This window comes from Mus musculus, chromosome 11, assembly GCF_000001635.26.
Source record: "Mus musculus strain C57BL/6J chromosome 11, GRCm38.p6 C57BL/6J".
NCBI classification, from domain to species: Eukaryota; Metazoa; Chordata; class Mammalia; order Rodentia; family Muridae; genus Mus; species Mus musculus.
In genome coordinates, this window is record NC_000077.6 from 78,745,673 (window position 1) to 78,766,988 (window position 21,316).

Genomic DNA, 21,316 nt, shown 5'->3' on the forward strand with positions numbered 1-21,316 from the left:
CAGCAGGAAGTAACTGTGATGACCTCATTGCTCAGAGAATGGGGGTGGAGGAGCACAGGGCTGGAAAATAAAGCGACTCTGTCATACAAGGCCAGCTGGCCTGAGTAAGTTCTCAGTAACATGCTTGGACTAAAAGTGTAAAAGACTGTGGGCTTCCCTTTGCCAAGACGGGAGCTCCTAGCAGGTTACAAGGGAGAGGATGAGACTGGAGAGGGAATTAGGGCAGCCACACTAAGACTGGAAGCCGCTGTTACAATCTGGGGACCCAAGATCTTGAACAGTATATTTTACTTTCTGGATAATCTTGAAGATGCATGGAATAATGTACCTGAAGCTTTATAGAACTCACCCAAGAGGCAAGGGATAACTGTAGAAGAAACTTTTTATGGGATGCACATAAGTGATTGATTTTTTTGTCCTTATTCCTGGAAGAGGGCCAAGCTGAGGGTCTGCCTATGTGCTGATGTCTGTGTGAGTGGAAAACGCCAGCTAAGTCCTCCGAAGTGGGGCTGTGGAGACCAATGTGGTGGGTCTCTCTTAAAAATAAAAGACCCAGAGGTGTCCAGAGACCACCTCTAAACAGAATTGGAACCACAGAGAGTTTGACTGCAAAAGCCCCGTTCCCTATTGAACATGAAATAAGCCTTCAGAGATAGCTCGTTCCATTTTGATGTGTGTACTGCTCAGGTGAGACTGAGATGCAGCCCAGCCCTCTTTTGACGCACAGATACTCTTATTCAAAGAAGTCAATGAGCAAAAATAGACAAACGTTCTCATCTAGAAGTCATGACTCACAGTTCTGCAGAGAACTCTCCGAGGAGCAGAACCCAGTTGGGTGGATTCACCTCACTGATGTCAGCAGTTTCACACCGAGGAGAACATAGTAGGCTAATGAGCTGAAAAAATGGTTGATGATATCAGATGAGAAGTGACTCTTTAGAAAGGACACGAAAGTTTTGAAGAAATCATAGAAAATCCCAGACCATAAAAGATACTTGGTCACAGGTAGACATAAAGATTTTTAGAACGGGGCGTAGCAGTGTATGCCTTTAATCCCAGCACTTGGGAGGCAGAGGCATGTGGATCTCTGTGAGTGTGAGGTCAGCCAGGTCGACAGAGAAGTTCCAGGACATCCAAGGCTACACAGTGATACCCTGTCTTTAAAAAAAATAAAGAACATTTGTTTGGAGCTAGAGAGATGACTCACTAGATAAAAGCGCACATTGCTCTTGCAAAGGACCTGGGTTCAATTCCCAGCATTTATATAATGGCTCACAACCACCTGTAACCTCAGTTCTAGGGGATCGATCCATCAGGTACACATACATGCATGTGAACAAAATATTCACACAAAATACATCAATAAGTGAAAAAAGAGAGACTTTAAAAGGTGTTAGACATGGTTTTATATATGTATATCTTTAATTCCAGTGCTAGGGAGACAGAAGGAGAAGTTTGAGGCTAGCCTAGTTTACATAGTGAGTTCCAGGACAGCCATGGCTATATAGAGAGATCTTGTTTCCAAAGAAAAAAAGAAAAAAAAATTAATGTGAATAAGATTACTGTTAAGAACTTGTATGACTACTTCTTTCAAGACTTTCAAGGGTTATGCATCTGAGTCCATCATGTCTTTAAAGTATGCACACTTTCCAATGTAGCTCTAAAATTTTTGAAGATGGTAAGAAGTACACAGTCCATACAGAAGTCCTTTTCAGAGATAGGGTTACATGTCACGATGTGATGTCATCTATGTGATCAGTCCCTAAAGTGCTTACTCATCTGTTTGTCTACCTTTGTGACAGTGCGTCAGCCCATGCTAGTTCAACTCGTTCTGCAACCTAGGATGGCCATTTACTTCTGACCCTCCTGCTTCTACATCCTGAGTTAGGATTACAGGTGTGTGCCATCATCCCTAGTTTATATAGAGCTGGTGACTAAACCTGCGGCTTTCGGAGTGCTGGGTAAGAACTCTACCAACTGAACTACATTCCCAGCCTCAAGGAAAAGTATTCAGTTAAATCATATACCTCAGGGCAGTGGTGGCACACACCTTTAGCCCCAGCACTGGGGAGGCAGAGGCAGGCAGAGCTCCATGAGTTCAAGGCCAGAGTGGTCTGTCTATACAGTGAGTTCCGGGACAGCCAGGACTATACAGAGATACCATGTATTGAAAAACAAACCAAACCAAAGAAAAAAATAAGGCTCTCTTCTCTTTCCTGAGCCAATGTTCAGAGCCGATATAGTCTGCCCTGGCTTTCTGAGTTTAAGGTTCCAGTTCCTTTGCTCAGGGAAATGGATCATCAATGTTCCAATAAGCCAGGTTTTGGAATTTCCCAGGCCATTAGATAGACTTGCGACTGTGGTGACTTGAGAAGAAGAGAGTTCTCAGGGAGACACTTGGTCTTCCCTAGGAGTGGCCCTCTAACGTCTAGGACCAGAGCATACCTTGTTCCTATCAAAGAATGTGGTTCCTTACATTTTTGTTTGTTTCTTTGCTTTGGAAACAGGGTTTCTCTGTGCAGTCCTGGATTCCTGGAATTTGCTCTGTAGACCAGGCTGACCCCCGACTCAGAGATCCACCTGCCTCTGCCTCTGGATTTCTGGGATTAAAAGCATGAGCCACCATGCCCGGTCGGGTTCCCTAGATTCTTGCTGTAAAACTTACTGGGAGATTAATAACACTTGGTCAAAATCCATTTTCTTCTGGCCCCAGAGCCCAGGTGTTACCAATTCCCTGATTCTCCCAGAGATGTGCCTTCTGGTTTTGCTCCTTTCTCATAACTCCATCCTCCTAGGCCCGAGCAGTGTAAGTGGCCGTTTACCTCAGGGAAATCCTACTCTGGCCCAGCGTGCATTGTGGGCATCACGGAGCTCTGATTTTTGTTTCCTTCCAGGGCTTCTCTCATCCTAAGGCCCAGGATCTGTAGCAATATATCTCTGGAGTCCCAGCTGCACCCCTAAGCCTGCAGAGCCCCTCTACTGCTCAGGTGTCGGACAAAGTAGACCTTGTTACCTTAAGAGGAGGTGAGTGTGAGAAGCTAAAATACCACTCTCTCACAGGCTCACTGTCACTGAGGTGGGCACACTGCCTGAATAGCCTTGAGCTAGGACTCTCGTCTGAAAGGCCTTTGGAAGCAGTGGCCTAACCCCGTGTGGCTCCAAAGTCAGGCTGAGCTTTTCCCAAGCAAGGCTGTGATCCTTTTCTGTCATTCTCCTATTTCTGCCTCAAAGCTCCGCTCCTGGAGGCCTTGTATGAAAATCAGAGTAACTTGGAGATCTGCTTCTACATGGGGGATAGAGGTAGAGTCCATGTTTATTTACCTAGTGCTTTTACCCTGGCATGGAAGTCCCTGGAGAGTGGGTCAGGGAATACCAATAAAGGAGCTGCCTGCTGCTTCTCCACAAACAAGTTAGCCAACCACCTGATGGGCCAGGTGTTTGAAGGTTTGTGAATGCCTGGGAACAAACCTGGAAGACAAGCTACAGTTCCCATCATTCCACGACATTCCACCATATTCCACACTGCAGAAGGGCCATTATTACAGAGGTTGCCATCACAGACCAGCAAAAACAAGTCATATTCCCCAGCTGTCCCTCTCCTTCATTTTAAAGTGTGGGATGACTCCATCTCCAGTTAATTTCCCAACTCATAACATTACCTCAACTATGAGTTTGACCTCACCTTCCTATTTTTCTTTCATTCTTCCTTTTTTGGTTTGAGGCAGGGTTTCTCTGGGTATCCCTAGCTGTCCTGTAGATCAGGCTGGCCTTGATCTCACAGAGATCCAACTACCTCTGCCTTCCAAGTGCTGGGATTAGAGGTGTGAGCCACCAGCATTCTCCCTTTCTAAGGCAGAGTTTTACGTAGCCCAGTATAATTTTAAACTGACATTGAAAATCTGATCCTCCTGCCTCCACCTGACTGCTGGGATTGCAGGTACATGCACTATACCACCAAGCTGGTTTATGCAGTGGTAGGTACCAAACCCAGGATCTCATGCATGCTAGCATGCATGCTAAGCGAGCATTCTACTAATTGAGCTACATGCCTAATCTCTTTCTCCTATTTCCTGATGTGATAGGCAGGTCTAAGCATCTGCTGTGTTTTTATTGGTGCCTGACACGCGTAGGGGAAAGTCTGTTGAGAGCATGAAGGGTTAAATGACTCCTGGGTCCGTGGAGTCCCAACACCTCCTTTCCTTGCTCACATTTGTTTGTTAAATTTGAGATAGGGTCTCACTCCGTAGCCAAGGCTGGTCTGGAACTCAGGATCCTCCTGCCCTCAGCGTGCTCAGCCTTTCCCCCTTGACCTTCAAGAGGCTGGTCACTCTTCCGGATGCTAACAGCCAGGACAAAGGAGGCAGCTCTAACACAACTGTCTTATGATTTAGGGAAGTCCACTATGTGGGAACTTCTGGGGATAATGAAGTATGATGATTGTCCTTTTAAATGGATACCCACAACGATAAGCAAGATCTCACCATAAAGGTCCATTATCATGAGATGATGGGTAAGAATCCAGAGAGCTGAAAGACAGAAATTCTTACAGCCGTTATCATACGTTTAACATTCCCCAACTCATACTTTGCCTATCTTTGTATACTTCTTTTTTGTAGAAATTATAGTGCATCTATAACCTTGTTATCTTCTATGCTGCCTAATATGAACCTTTACCCACATTGTCATAAACCCCTTACAAATATGTTTTAGTGGTTGAATAATAAATACTCCATTGTATGGATGTACCATGCTTCACTAACCATTTCCCCAATATTGATCAGTTTCCAGTATCTCTCCTACTGTAACTTAGAAATACCATAAGGCAGACTCTGGTGCGTTAAACCTTTCCTATATTTTATTTGCATAATTTTTATTATACAAAATAAGATTCTATGTTACACATTCATACTTCCCCTAAGGGTGCAGTTCTATTCTTTAACTTTCCTGTTGGCGACCTGCAATGGTCCATGCCTCAAATGCAGCATCTTCTCAAAGGGCAAAAGCTGATGCAGCCAATTCTAGAAAGCTCTATATGTCCTGCCCACATGGAAGCTCTTAGCATTATTTGAACAAGGGCTGCTGGGGACAAAATGACAGCATGTCATTGCAGTCACCAATGACATCCTCTGCCAGCACAACCAGTCCTCCGAGTGGAGACACGCCATCACAGCAACTTGGTGGAACGATACCCCAGGCCTCCGATCATCCTGGTCTTAGGTCCGGCCTCGGCCAGGGCCTTAGGGGATCTCTGTATCCATAGTATAAATCTGAATGAGATCAGACACAATATTGTCAATGATTGGCTTGGTAAGGTCATCACTAAATACCTGCCACCAAGGCTTCTCGGCCTCACCCTCTGCAGGCACCTCGACTCCATAGACCTGCAGGGCCAGGTAGAGCACAGCCACGGCTAGGTGCTGAGCCTGGAAGCGGAGGCATAGCCCCCCGTGGTAGCTATCTCGTAGCAGAGCCCAAGCTGTAACTGAGATGGGGGTTCGTTGCCAGCTGTAACGATTCAGCCAGTTCTTGAGGGAAATCAAGTAGTGCAGCAGGTACTTGTGTGGATGCTGGAAAGAGACTTGGAAGCGCAGAACTCGTAGCATAAGAAGCTCACATTGTACAATGCTGTCTCGTAGCTCCCAGAAGCGGGAATCCAGCTCCAATGGCTCACTGCCCGGGTTAAAGTACCTGTGCGACACGTTGATGATGTCACGAGTACGCAAGTGTTGCTCCTCCACTTTGCCGGCCAAGTAAATGGAAGACATGGCGACCAGGTAGAGGTCATATGCGTCCAGGTTGATCTCGCAGAAGAACTTATGGTAAATGGTGCAAGCGGTGGCGATGGGGATGGACTGCATGCCTAGCTTGACGCCTGCCTCCATGATAAACCGGGTTACTCGGAAGTGCACCCTCGCCTCGGGAGCCGGCCTCTCCTCGGCTCGCGGCGCCGCCGGCCCGCTTTCGCAGCTGTCTGGCCGAACAGCCTCCATGAGGCCCAGCAGGCCGCCCCGGAAGGAGAAACGCTCCGGCGCGCCGAGGCCGGCTCCGGGGGTCCTCGCGGAGGGGGCGTGCCGTCAAGCGGCCACGCCCCCACCCGTCCTGCCGCCACGCCCACCCTGCTCGGCTTTTCCTCCTATATTAAAAGATAGGCACTCAGGAGCAGCTTGGTGGAGACGAGGAGTGCTATTTTTAAGACATCTGAGAAGATACTACTTTTGATTTAAGGGGCTTTTTCACTGTTCCTGAGAATCCAGGCTATGGAAAGGATGAGAGTCAACTCTCACCCTGGCATTTGCCTCTGTGACCCTGGGGGCTTTGGTTGATCCTCTACATCTCATTCCTTAGGTGCAAGTTGGGGTGGTTGGCTGTCCCCTCCTCATGGAGCTCTTGTGAAAAATGAACGAGTGATGTAGGCAGATCAAATATGCTCCATAAGTTTGGCTTTGATGATTATTTTTCTGAGTCAGGTTTTCTACATTTAACCCAGACTGGCCTTGTACTCTTGATCCTCTTATCCCAGGTGTGCAACACCACACTCAGCGATATTTTGTTTTAATTGAAAAAGAAAGGAAGGAAGGAAAGAAAGAAAGAAAGAAAGAAAGAAAGAAAGAAAGAAAGAAAGAAAGGAAGGAAGGAAGGAAGGAAGGAAGATAGATACATCAGGACATCAGGACAGGGGTTTTCTATTGTAGCCTTGGCTGTCCTGGAACTTGATCTGCAGACCAGGCTGGTCTCCAAATCAGGAGATCTACCTGTCTCTTAGGATTAAAGACATGCACTGCTGCCCACCCCCCCACCCCCCCCCCCATCCTGCTACCATCACCCAGCTCATGACCTTTAGCTATTACTAATTTGTTTTGAGGAATCTTTCATTTTCATTTATGTCTTTATATATCTGTATGAATTAAGACTTTTGTAAAGTGGGAAAAAACACCCTAAGCCATAGGGATTCCAAAGAGAGGTATATGCATTAGACGATGTACCAGACATGGATTTCTCAATCTTAGCGTTCTTTAGCCCCCAAGAAAAGCAGTACCCCACAACTTCTACATTTCTCATTTGGCCACTTGTAGCACACGGTTATCTTCCTCTTTAAATGTTACCGATTAAGACTACATTCTCAAATTTTATTTATTTTTTGTTTGTTTTGTTTTTGGAGACTGTTTCTCACTATATAGCCCAGGCAGACCTGAAACCTGTTATATAGATCAGGCTGGCCTCACAGAGATCTGCCTGACAAGTGCTGGGATTAAAGGTGTGAGCTTTCACATGCTGTGGAAGACACTATGTTGGTAGTTCTGGGGACAGATAGAATCCAGCACATTACTCGTGAACTAAATGCCCTGCCCACTTCAGTATGATTTTTTTTTTTTTTTTTTTTTTACTATGTCAGAGGATCTTATTGAAAACACATCAACAGTGGTGGTATAACTTGAGAGGGAAAACGAAACTGTTTCCAGAGCTCTGTAGAACCCTGACTTCTGTAGGAGCACACTCTGGTAAATTGAGACTGTCCATCCTGGGTGCAGTGGCCTGCGTTAGCCCTCAAGGCAGAAGGGCAGAGCAGCCAGTGTCTGCTGCAGCTCCCCCTCCCCCAAAAGCAGCTGTAAATCCATTTCCTGTCTTGTAATTATGTCTCTTGTAGTAATTAGCCCCTTCATATCAATGAAGCTGAATTTCCATGGGTAATGAAATGAAGCCCCAGTGTGTGAGACAAATGAAATGTGGCAGGCAGGTGATGGCCTTGCAGATTTCCTTGGGGACAAAGGAAATGACCCTTCATGTCCAAAGGCCACTGTGGGGGTGAGGGTGGAGGAAGCAAACAGATCTCTGTGAGTTCAAGGCCAGTCTAGTCTACATAAACAGTTTCTGGAAGGCCAGGGCTACATACCAAGTGTTTAAGAAAAAGGTCTGAGTGCACAAGGATATTTCAAGACCTTGAAGCCCTAAAGCCAATACAGAGCCATGTCTGGCGGAGTGTATTTGGGCTTTCCCTGTACTGCTGGGTTGAGTGAGGCTGGGTGTATAAATGTAGCCTCATGGCCTTGAGAAAGAACTCAGTCTTAGAAATAAAGAATATCACCCTCCATCTCTCTCTCTCTCACTTTCTTTTTGACACCGAGTCTTTCTATGTAGCCCAGCATTGGCTAGCTTGGAATACCACATGTAGACCAGGCTAACCTTGAACTTGTAGAGATTTGCCTGCCTCTGCCACCAAGTGCTGGTATTAAAGGTGTTAACCACCATACCTGGCCCTCTTATTTCCTTCTTCTTTTTTTTTTTTTTTTCTTTTTTGTCCTTATCCTTTCCAGGCTTCTCCGTGTTGTCAGCCTATTTTGGGGACACCCATTTCCCTTTGGCTTTGCAGTGGATGGAGTGAAGCACACAAAGTGCACGTAAACCGTTAGGAAAACTAAGAGCGAGGATTAGATCCTTATTTCTTTTCCTGCTCCTCCTCCTCTCCTCCCTCCTCCTCCTCCTCCTCCATTTGTTTTTCGAGACAGGGTTTCTCTGTGTAGCCCTGGCTGTCCTGGAACTCACTCTGTAAACCAGGATGGCCTCAAACTCAGAAATCTACCTGCCTCTGCCTCCCAAGTGCTATAATACAGGTATCTACCATCATGTCTGGTTAGAGTTCTTTTCTTCCTTTTCTTCATGCTTATTTTATCCTCTGCCCAGGGTCTAGTTTCTCTCCAACTTCCTTTTTCCTTTTTCTTCCTCTTTCCTTTTTTTTTTTTTTTTTTTTTTTTTTTTTCTTGAGACAGGGTTTCTCTGTGTAGCCCTGGCTGTCCTGGAACTCACTCTGTAGACCAGGCTGGCCTCGAACTCACAGAGATCTGCCTGACTCTAAGTGCTGGGATTAAAGGCATGCCTGGCTTCTTTCTTTCTTTTTTTAGACAGATCTTGTATAGTCCATGCTGACCTTGAACTCCCTACCTTTGCCTCCTTAGTGCTGGGATTTCAAGCATGAGCCACCATACACATCCAGTTGTACCCTTTTCTCCCCACATATATATATGGGGAGAAAATAGTGTGTGTGTGTGTGTGTGTGTGTGTGTGTGTGTGTGTGTGTGTACTATGTGTAGGTGTGCATGTCTGCATGTGAGCACAGGTGCTGGCAGAGGCAGCATTAGATCCCCAGGAGCAGGAGTTACAGACTATGTAAGCTGCCTGACTTGGGTGCTGAGAATCAAACCCAAGTCCTCTGGGAGAGCTGTAAGTATTCTTTACTGCTGAGCCATCTCTCCAGTCTGCAGCTTTTTCCTCTGAGATGTTCTCAGTATGTAGCTGGTCCTTCCAAATGCTGGGATTATAGGCATGCATGACCCTAGCTGGCCAGGCCCTGAATCCCCGAGAAAGCTCAGCCACTGATTAAGTCCCTTAGATCCTTGATCTCTAAAAGGAGGACAAGGGTCACTCTCATGCATACCTCACTGAACTGAGGAAGAGGTAGGGAGTTCCTGGCTTTTCAGAGAATTGTCTAGGCAAGCTTGTCCATCTCTACACACAGTGTCATCTCTACACACAATCACAACATGCAACATGTTCCTTTATCTGCTAGAAATGTAAAATTATCAAACAGTAAAAATGTTATGCCCATTACTTTGGATATTAAGGTTCAGTTCATTGAAAAGAGAGACAGAGAGAGAGAGAGAGAGAGAGAGAGAGTACAACAAGGCTCCTAAAGAATTAGAAGTTCCAGAAAATTCCAGGCCAGGTGTGAGAACAGGCTGGAGCCTTGGAGCCAGAGGAAGAGTCTTCTCGGAGGAGAAGATTTATCTCAGAGTTCCACAAACTTATCTCAGAGCTAAATCTACATATGCATATTTCCTGGCTTTTGTTCCATCCTTTTTATAAATTGTAACTCTGCTGCTGGCAAGGCTAGGAGAAGCTAAGAATTTCTCTCTCCCCAGCTCTGGCCAAAACAAATCCTTTCCTTTCCCAATTCCCATCTCCCAGTTTTTTGGTAAAGAAGTAAGCAAGGGTGCAGAGATCTCAAGAACACTGGTGCTGCCTTCTTACCTTCTTAGTCTAGACCCCACTTAGACCTCGCACATCCAGACATTCTGTGAGGAAGGTATTGCTCATCCTATATATAAATCAGGAAGTTGTGGGACTGGAGACATGGCTCAGGGGTTATGAGCCCTAGCTGTTCTTCCAGAGGATCTGGATTTGATTCCCAGCACCTACATGATAGTTTTCAACCATTTAATTTCAGTTCCAGGGAATCTGATGCTTTTGGGCCTCCGAGGGCATCAGGCATGCATGCACAAGGTGTACAGGCATGCATGCAGACACTTGTACATATAAAATAAAATAATTTATAAAAAAGAACAGCCAGGGCTAGGCAGTGGTGGTGCATGCCTGTAATCCCAGCACTTGGGAGGCAGAGGCAGGCGGATTTCTGAGTTGGAGGCTGGCCTGGTCTACAGAGTGAGTTCCAGGACAGCCAGGGCGACACAGAGGAACCCTGTCTCAAAAAACCAAAAAAAAAAAAAAAAAAAAAAAAAAAAAGAACCCCCCCCAAAAAAAAAACTCAAACAAACAAAAAAAGAACAGCCAGGGAGTAGTGGTGCTCTCCTTTAATCCCAGTACTCTGGGGACAGAGGGAGGTGGATTTCTGTGAGTTTGAGACACATAGAAAAAAGCAAACCCTCTCTCAAAAAGCCAAAAAGCAAACAAAGCAAAACAAAAACAAAAAACAAGTGAATAAAGAGGTCACCCATGGTCTAATGAATATTAGATGAATATTATATTTTTTCTTGAGACCAGAATTAATGATTACACTTTGGTGCATGGTATGTGTGTGTTTGCACAGACCAAAAGACAACCTTGTGCGTTTCGTCTTAGATGGTATTCTTCAGGCACTGTCTACCTTTTTTGTTTTTAAGATAGCTTCTCTCTCACTGGCCTGAAATGGTGAAGGTGGCTGCTCAGAGACTCCCAGGGGCCATCTTGTTTCCACTTTCCTAATACTGGAATTACAAGCATACAAGCATGCACCATAACTCTCTCTTTCTCTCTCTCATGTATGTATGTATGTATGTATGTATGTATGTATGGGCATGGGTGTAAGTGAAGGCCAGAGGTTGATATCCTTGATTGCCTAGACCAATCCTTGATGGCTCTCCATCTTAGTGTTCTGAGTCAGGGTCACTTACTGAACCTTGAATTCATCACCTCAACTAGGTTGACTAGTCACTGAGCACCAGGCATCCACCTGTCATTGCTCCCAACCCTAGAGTTACAGACACAATCTGTCATGGTCCTTGTGTTTGTAAGGCAAGCACTTTACTGACTGTGATGGTTAGTTTTAATTGTAAAGCTAACACAATCTAGAATCACCTGGGAAGAGAGCATCTAGATCAGGCTGGACTGTCTCAGAGGATCATGGAAGGAAGGTGGTGTTTGCATTTGTTGATGTGGGAAGACCCAGCCCACCTTGAGTGGCACCATTCCCTAGGTTTGGGCCCTGGACTATATATAAGAGTGGAGAAGGTAAGCTGGATAGTACTTCATGCACTCTCTCTCATTCTTCCTGTCTCTTTTCTTGCCTATGGATGTGACCAGGGCCTCAAGAGTCTGCTGCCTTGACTTTCCTGAAATGATGGACCAGAATCTGGAATTACAATCAGAATGAAGCCTTTCTCCCCTAAGTTGCCTTTTTTGTCAGGGTATTTTATCACAGCAACAGAAATAAAACTAGGACACTGACTTAGCATCTCCCAGCCCTGGTTAAGCTGTTTCTAAGAATTTGGGCTTTTGTTTATGTTGCAGACACATAGTCCTGGATTCATACACAGACACCAATTTCTCCAGCTTACTGTTGTATGCTTTTCATTATAGCTTTGGCGAAAAATGGCCTAATACTTGAAATGAGTAAGCTCCGAGTTTCATCTCTGCAGGGCCCCAGGGGGGCTGACTTCTCAAGCTGCCTCCTCAATAGAGCAGAGAAAGCCTCAAAACAGGGTGTCCCTTCCCACCCAGAAAACCTTGAGGTTTTGTTTTTTTTTTTTTGTTTTTTTTTTTTTTCTTTTTGGCAAAGCTAATAACATCTACCTTACAAAATTGTTGCTAGTATGAAAATAAATGTTTGCACATACAGGACAGCGCTGGTGGCTGGGATGTAATTCGGCTCTGTATTTTGTGTCTCCTGTTGCGTGTACACACCCACATACCTAGCATGGGAGAAGCCTCGGGTACCATTGTCAGCACCACATAAACCTGGTCTTGATACACATGCCTGCAGTCTGGGCACTTTGGAGGGCAAAACTGGGGGCAGCCTGGGCTACAAGAGACCTTGTCTCAAACAGACAGTAGTGGGGGCATATTCAGTACTTGGTAGCTGTCATTTTTACCACATACCCCAATCAGCTATCCCATGAAGTGCTTATATAAAGCATAAAACACACAAATCTCATCTGCATGGTACTACAACTCTGAAAAGTGAGTGGCAACCTGGGCTGGAGGTAAGTTCAAGGCTAGCTTACCTTACATTCAGACTGTCTCTCAACACACATACACACACACACACACACACACACACACACACACACACGAGAGCCCCTTATATTCTTATGCTTCTTTCTGGGCTTTCCTTAGGAAAACCACTGAAGCCTGAATGTGGCAGCAGGTGGCTTAGGTACTTGGTGAGAAGTGGGGGTGGGGATGGTGCTAGGTGACCTTGCAGTGAACTGGGCAGACCTGAGATCTCTAGCATCATCGCCAACTAATGTTGGGGATGCTGTCTTTTAAATGACTTGTAAAGGGTCTCCTCTTTGGGGGTGCCAGGATAAGCTTTGAAGGGTTTTAAGGAGTGAGAGCAGGCAGGGTAAAAATAACCTTTCACATTAATCCATTATTCTGATGATCGTCCTAAAGATAAGCCTGATCAGATATGAGCATTGCTGAGATTGATTTGCCTAAAATAAGAAGCTCATTTGCATTTTTCTGATTTTCCTCCACTCCATTTAGCTACATTAAGGGACAGCTGCAGCTCTTGCCAAGGACAAACATTTGAAATATATGGATATTGCCTGTGTGTATTTATGGGCTCAGTGTCCTCCCTGCCCACCTGTGGGTATTGTCATCTAGGGGGTGGTGGCTGAGGGAAGTTCAAGGTGACAGCTCTGGCTTGCTAATGCAGAATGAGCTCTTGCACTTCCGTTTGATCACATTTTAGAATGTATTCATTGGTGGTGTCAAAGATGTCTGGCTCAAATGGCTTGGAGGCGGTCCTAGTCTGCAGCCTTCTATGAGGTCATTAACAGATACCTCCTTTCATCTGTCTTTCACATCAGCCTAAAGAGACAGCTAGGGGTGATATTTGCATTCCCATTTACAGGTTAGAGAACTGAGGTCCACGGAAGATAAAAGATGGGGTTCGGGCGTTGTCCACAGTGTCTCTGACATGGGAGCAGATGCCTGGAAACAGCTTTGAGAACACATTTCTCAGAGGGGAAGTTAGGGTCTTTGTGATACACCTGACCTCTTCTCTTATCCATGTGACCTCCAGACACAAACATATTCGTGAGCCTGCAAAAAGCATGTGTGTGTGCTTCTTGGCAGAGATACTATGGACAATAAAGACCCTCAAGGCCTCTGCTTCTGGTTGTCAGGGACCTCACTGACCCTATTCCTACCTTCGATGTGATTTTGTGATTCACTTGAGGGGAAAGAACACAAGCTGTGAAATCAGCTAGTCATGGGTGGGACTTGGCCTTGCTGTGAGTGTCAACTGGTGTTCCCTGGCTGCTTCTTTTTTTTTTACAGGTAGAGTTGAAGTTATTACCTGTGCAGGCTAGTTTTATGACAACTGGACACAAGCTAGAGTTATTGGAGAGAAAAGCACTTCAATTGAGAAAAATGCTTCTGTAAGATCAGGCTGACGGCAAAGCCTATAGGGTGTTTTCTTAATCAGAGATTGAGGTGGGAGGGCCCAGCCCAGTATAGAGGGAGGGCCCAGCCCATTATTGATGGGACCATCGCTTGACTTGTGGTTCTGGGTTCTGCCAAGCCATATGGAGCAAGCCAGTAAGCAGCACCCTCCATGGCCTCTGCATCAGCTCCTGCCTCTAGGATGCTGCCGTTTGAGTTCCTGTTCTGACTTCCTTCCATGATGACCAGTGATGAGGACAAATAAACCCTTTTCCTGTCCAATTTGCTTTTGGTCATGGTGTTTCATCACTGCGATGGTAACCCTTATCTGGGACATCACCCTATTTAATCAACGTGTCATTGATCCCTATGATCCAGCTATCTCTATCTCAGAAGTGCCAGGATTACGGGTATGTTGTGAAAATTCCTTCCCTAGGAAACATAAACCAAACTTCACTGGGGGACCAATGAGTTTATTAGGTTTCTTTATAGAGCGTAGATGAAGGGTTACAGGTAGAAATGTGGGTAGCCTTAAAGTAGCCATCCTGGAACATCTGCACCCAGCATAGATGGTGACTCTTCCCTAGTCTTTCCCATCTGACATAACTACTCCTCCCTGAGGCTACAGGTAATTAAGGCAGAACTGCATGCAGCTTGTTGTGGGGGGGGGTGGACACTCAGGTGAAGGTCTTATGACCCTCCTCAGCCCTCCTACTCTGAAAGAATGCCAATACCCAGTCCATCAACCTAGCTATGAGGATTCCTCTTCTGGCCTCTGTGGGTATTCATATCTCTCTCTCTCTCTCTCTCCTCCCACACATACATTCTAAAAATAAATTTAATAAAAATTAGAAGACCCTATCTTCTGAAGAGAGAGGGTGGGGAGAAAGAGAACAATCCAGTATCCTTGCCAGCCCATCTTTCAGCCCTGACTCCACTTTCCTGGACTGAGACTCCTGGACTGGATCTTGGCAGCTATCTATGTGCTCTCTTCCAGAGATTGGGTGTCTGTACAAGCAAACACAGAGATGTGCCATTCAACTCTCATAGGGAAGAGAACTAAGGAGTTGGAAATTCCATGCGCTAAACCACAAACCAGTGTTGCTGCTGGTGATATTAACATGCAGGCTGGTTTTGCTTTGCTTTGTCTTCCAGGTAAACATGCCACTTTCCCCTGCTTTACCTGCTTTTATTTCTCCTCTAACAAAAAGCACTTGACTCCCAGACACCCCTTGGGATACAGCATCCACCGTTTCCTCTAGAGGATGACCCTCCCTCTGCCACTCCTCTCCTCACTAAAGGCTGGTCATGTCCTTCTCCCCGCCGCCACCCCAATACTTTTCAATACTTATCACTGCCGCTATTACTATTAATGATTATTACTAGTTTTTGTGGTGCTGGGGGTCAAGCTCACAGCTTCATAAATGATAGGCAAGTGCCTCACTTCAGCCCCCAGCCCCACATATAAACTATCCATATTCCACATAGTTGGAAAGATCCCGGGAGAATCTTCCCACTCCCCTCTCCCTGACTACTCGCCCATCACCAGTTTGAATTAAAAAAAAAAAAAAGAAGAAGCCAGGGCCACACATGCTCTCGGGTGTTTCCTTTGCTTCTCTATCTAACAATGCTCCTGGAGTTGTTTCATAGGGGAGCATAAAGAACCCCTTTATTCCCTCTCCTACGGCAGAGTGCTCTTTGTGTGAGTGCGCTATCGTCCTGGGAGCCAGCCTCCCGCTGGTGGACATTTAGGTCATTTCCAACCTTTTGCCATAGCAGACAATGCTGCATTGAATGGCATCATCAGTGTGTCATTGTGCCCATGTGGGTGTGTATTTTCGAGATAAATTCTTCCAAGTGGGGTATCTGTGTGAAAGGATGCGTGTCTTCGTAATGTCAGGTGTCATTGCTAGGTTGTTCATCTTCAGGACTGCACCTGCCATTGATACTTTAAGACTAGTCATGCAAGGAAGACCCTCTTTCTCTGTCTCATCTTAGGAAACATCAGCCCAACTCAGGCCTCTGCCCTTTCCGCTCCCCTTCCATAGAATGTCCATAGGATGCCCCATCTCATCGATGGGTCCACCTGGTGCTATTATTTTTTTAAGTGTCAGTCCAAAGATCCCATCACAACACACATCACACTGGCTCTTTACTGACTCATCTCTCTGCTCCATTGGTTACTGAGACTCTCAGGGCACAAAGTACCCAGCAGGTCACCGAGTAGGTGCTGAAACACTGGGCAGTTAGGGCTTATCTCTGGGTTTTGACTCAAGGACTTCTGCTCAGTTTGCTTGGGTGTGTCACTCTTTTTGGTGGGGTCTGTAACCCAGGCTAGATTCAAACCCTCTGTGTAACCAAGGATGTCCTGGAACATTCAGATCCTCTCACCTCTGCCTCTTGAGAGTTAAGGTTATAGGCATATACCACCATGGCTGGTTTATCTAGTGCTGAGGGTGGAACCAGGGACTCACAACCAGGCAAACACTCTGCCCAGTAAGCTACATCCCCAGCCACCACTCCATTATAGAACTCTGGGGTTCTCAAATATTGGAGCCCAGCTTAAAGGTCGATGGCATACTACCTCAGAGGTACCCACAACAGATGTCAGGGAATCAGTGAGGCTTCGGGTCCTGATCATCGTCCACCCTCTCCCCTGAGGAATCTCATCTCTCAGCCTGTTTTCCATTTCGTCTGAGCTGTAAGACTAAGCTTCATCTTGTGGAAAAACCTATGCTGCTACCCCCCTCCCCCCAACTCCATAGATGAAATTGTCATCCTCCAGATTATTATTGTCTGGAAGGGCAGGAGCAGAATTTGGCCCCCGGGAAAGTAAGTGCAGCGAGGCAGGTGGGTATAATCCCCTGGTGCCCGGGGTGGGGGAGGGGATGGCAGATGGCTCCCCAGGCAAGCCTTGAAAGCTAGGATTAAAAAGTAATTTTCAGTGTGCTGGAGATGGGACTGCAGATTTGGGTCACCACACTTAACTCTTTCCTGACCTGAAAAGAGACATCCTACCAAGGGACGAGACTAAGTGAACCCCTTAGTCCCTGGCTTGAGGCCTCAGAGAGAGCACCTGGAGTTTCTGAGTCAAACCTCTTTGCAGGGACAAACTTAGGAGGAGCCTGTCCCTTTGAGTCCCTCCCTGGTACTTCTCCCCAAGGAGTTCAATGTTATTTCAAAACCCTAAATGACACCTTGCCCTGTTATTTAAGGTACAGCAGGCAGTTGTCTTACGAAAGAGAGGTTATTGTCATGTCGCTTCCTGCGCTGCTGTTCTTCCTCCAAATACGATCTTCCAGTATTTGGTTCTGTTCCCCTTCTCCAGCTCACACTGCCTATGAGAATTTTTGTATCCAAAAGCTGACATATTGAATTGGTTTCCACAAGGAATAATTCCCCCCCATACATCCTATTCCACCCCCCTCCACCCCCACACTGTTGAACTATGAGAGTTTGACAAATAATTTCCCTTTTTCTCTTTGGTTGCCAGGAAACTCAAAGTCAAACTCACCAATGAATCCCATCATTTCCATGAATGTATTTTCTTTCTCTGTACATCTTGTTAATCTATTCTAATTTATGTTTTCCCTTGGTCCGGGTTGTATTTTTCTGTTTACATTTTGCTGTCCTGTTGAATGAATTTCCCATGTGTTATACCAAACGCCTTTGTGCAGCTAGCGAAGTGAAGAAATGCAGAAATGCTTCATACGTGTTATTCAGTCTGTTACATGCTTAATACTGTAGGAGATTAGTGGCTGATGCAGATAAAATTTATTTAAATATTTTGTTAGCTTTCAAACCTAGGACAAAGAGCTAAGGTACCTATTTAACATATCAAAGTGGACCTGACCTAGGTTCTCCCAGCATCCCTGAGCTCTTACCCGTTACAGGGCCCTCCTGAATGGCATGCTCCACCTTCTACTCTAAACTCTCCTGCCCAGGGGTCTAAACTGTTCTTTTCTGTCTAATCCAACCATTTTGGTCACCTGCCCTCACCTGCACTCTTTGTATCTTTGGCATCTTGGTCACTGCATCTGGGTCTCCCCTCTGCTTCTCCTCTCCATCTCCCCATATGGTTCAGGGTCATGACCACTCTGGACTCCCAAATGTGTCTGCCTCTGGCTCTGCTCTCCCACACACCTATAATAAACTTTTTCCTCCAAAATACCTAGGAACAGTCATGTCCTTTCCCTTTTATTTCTTTTTCAAATTCATACTTATTACCTATTATATGCTGGATATTGTATATATGACCTTCTCTGTCATCTATTCTAATGACTTTTGGACATACGTAAGTAAATGAGACTCCACAAAGCATTTAGCTCTGTCCTAGCTACTCTTGGTGGAAGGAGTGGGCTGAGAGCAGGCTCTTGATTTGCAGCCAGGCTATCCTTAAACTGGAAATCCTCCTGCCTCAGCTTCCAGAATGCTGGGATTGAAGGCCTGTACCACTAGCTCCAGAAATGGTCACTATCCGCAGATAACACTAATGTATATGTGTGTACCATTGAGTGTCTATGTACGACACACGCCTGCCAGTGTCTGAGGAGGCCAGAGGAGGCTGTTTCATCCCCTGGAATTGGATTGTGAGCTGCTTGGTGTGTTCTCTGCAGGAGCATTAAGTACTCTTAACCACTGAGCCAGCTCCTCACTCCACTGTGAGAGTTTAATGGTTAAAACCAAATCAATCCAGAGCTGAGGCCCTGGCAGGGGAAGGTGGAGCAGGCATTCAGTAACTACCTCTTTACCTCTCCGTGGGAAGTCACTCCTAGTGAGTATGTGGTTCCAGTGCTATGGGTCAGGGCCGCATCCTGGCTCTGGAGCATATGCAAGTGACCCAGTAGCTTCATTGGCTCCCTGTATTCACCACCGGTATAGATAGGTTCAGGATGCGGGTCCAAAGTGAAGCCTAGGGTCTGTGTGGGCGTCATCGGGAGGAGTGTTGTTTTCCTTACTGCAGAGTGGGAGTCTGACCATATGTATGACTGAAGTTTGGGCAGCCATCCTCCCACCCTGAGCAGATGCCCATCTGACAGGGGGCCAACACAGAGGAAGTGGAGAGTAGAGGCAAAGAGTGATGGACGACAGGGCCTGAGGACTTTTAATTAGTTGCCTAGATCCAGCCGTACCAGAAGCCAGCTAGATCTGTCCCAGGATAGATCTCTCTCTCTCTCTCTCTCTCTCTCTCTCTCTCTCTCTCTCTCTCTCTCCCCCACATACTCCTGTCACTATGCCCCTCCCACACAATGGATTGGACCCTCAATCTGTGAGCCAACATAAGCCCTTTCTTTAAGTTGCTTTTTATCAAGTATTCAGCTGCAACCATGAGAATTGTAACTACTAAAGTTACTTTCTAATCACTTATAATAACAAGGAAACGCCCTAACTTGTACACAGTTCCCAGTACATTTCCATTCCTACTTGATGGACCTGCCCAACACAGAGGCTAATAAGTGGCCGTGTTCATGTTTGAAGCCAGTTCTGGCTGCCAGCCTGTGCACATCGTGTTCACAGAAACACCCGGTGAATTCAGAGCTCCTAAGTTCTGTAAGCGCTGTGACCTGGGGTTCCTGGGTACCCTCTCTCTGAACTGTCCTCCTCAGACCCGTGTGAGGTGTGGGAGAGACACTCACACTGATTCCCAGACACACCAACTCCTCTTCCTCCTAGGCGAAAAGCTCCAAAAGCTCGACCTCTGCTTCCTTAAAGCAGAAAAGTTTGAAGATCCTGGAAGCATCAGGAGTCCACGATCACAGGCTGATGGGGGATAAAATAGGACCACAGTGGTGGCTTGAAAGCGAAATGCCCCCAAAAGGCTCATGTGTTTGAACGCTTAGTTTCCAGCTGGCTGAACTTTGGAAGGTCATGGAATCTTTTGGAGGTGAAACCACACTGGAGGAATTGGGACCCTGGGAACCAGCGTTGAGGTTTTATAGCCCGGGTGTGTTTTCTATTTGGTCTCTGGGTCCTGAGTGTGGCTGCAGTGTGACTTACTCATCTCTTACTCGTGCTGCTGTTCTTTCCTTCCCTGATGGAGTATCCCACCTCCCCCTCCCCCACCTTAAACCATAAGCCCGGATGAACCCTTCATTCATAAAGTTACCTGTGTCAGGTACGCTGTCACAGTCAAGAGAAGAGTAACTAACATAGCCACCCATGGACTTGCCTCTGTCTGACCTGCCACTGAGTGCAGTATTCCCATGTTTATTTACATAAGCACTCAGAGGTTAGGGCTGGGGTCTGGGTTTAGGTTAGGACCTGACTTGAAGCCATGGTCCAAGAGGGAACAGCTACAGCTCCATCTATGTGATGCTTTGGCTGGAAGGCAGATTGCAAGAGTCCCAGGGTCACAGGCATTTCCACTCAGATTTCAGAGGAAAGATCTATGAAGCCAGGCAGTATATGACAGAGTCCAAGTTCCTGCAGGTGACCCCCGAGAGATCAGAGCATGAAGAGCATAGACGCAATAGAGAGCTCAGTAGGGAAACAATGATACTGTATGGAACCCACAGGGAAATAGCCTAAACAGCCTAGGACAGAGACCATGTGGACTGCAACCAGAAAATGTGGATGGTCAGAGATGCCCAAGTTTATTGGAGGTCATATTGAGATACTATGAGCCACAGACCATGCATGGAGCTACAAGCCACAGCATTTGAAGCCTTCCCTGGTGGGTTCTGGTCTTGCTTTTATCTCATCCCTCCATCTTAGGTTCCTGTTTCTCCCTCTGAGGATAAGAATGTGTACTTTAGCCACTCGACTTTAATTCAAGTGCTTGGGAGGCAGAGGCAGGTAGAAGGCAGTGATTAAGAAGATGTGCTTGGGTGTTGGAGTGACAGATGGACTAGTGATGGTTAATACTGATTGACAACTTGGCTAGGTTGAGAATCACCAAGGTCAGTAAAGCATACCTCTGGGTGTGTCTGTAGAACGTTACTAGAGAGGACTCACTAAGTGGGGGGACCCACCCTGAACATGGGCAGCGCTCTACACCCCAGAGGATGGTGGTACAGAGGGAAAGTAGAGAGGAAGTTTGCTAGAAACAAGTGTTCTTTCTCCCTGACTGCTTCCTGGCCACCATGGTGTGAACTGCTCTGCTCTGATGTGGTCTCCCCAGTATGATAGACATCAAAACTGTGATGCAAAAATAACCCTTTCACAGGGCGGTGGTGGCGCACGCCTTTAATAACAGCACTTGGGAGGCAGAAACAGGCAAATTTCTGAGTTTGAGGCCAGCCTGGTTTACAAGTGAGTTCCAGGACAGCCAGGACTACACAGAGAAACCCTGTCTCGAAAAACCAAAAACCAAACAAACAAAAAACAAACAAACAAACAACAACAACAACAAAAACCCTTTCGGGACTAGAGAGATGGCTCAGCGGTTAAGAGCACTGCTCTTCTGAAGGTCCTGAGTTCGAATCCCAGCAACCACATG

At 46.2% G+C, this 21,316-nt stretch overlaps 1 protein-coding gene across 1 annotated transcript; it reads right to left on the reverse strand.

Moving 5' to 3' along the window:
• Positions 1-4,833: 4,833 nt before the first annotated feature.
• Positions 4,834-6,057, reverse strand: Ccnq (cyclin Q). The gene has a single exon (NM_197989.1). It carries the CDS (start codon positions 5,988-5,990, stop codon positions 5,238-5,240), a length of 753 nt encoding a protein of 250 aa, NP_932106.1. The 5' UTR covers positions 5,991-6,057; the 3' UTR covers positions 4,834-5,237.
• Between the last annotated feature and the right edge of the window lie 15,259 nt (positions 6,058-21,316).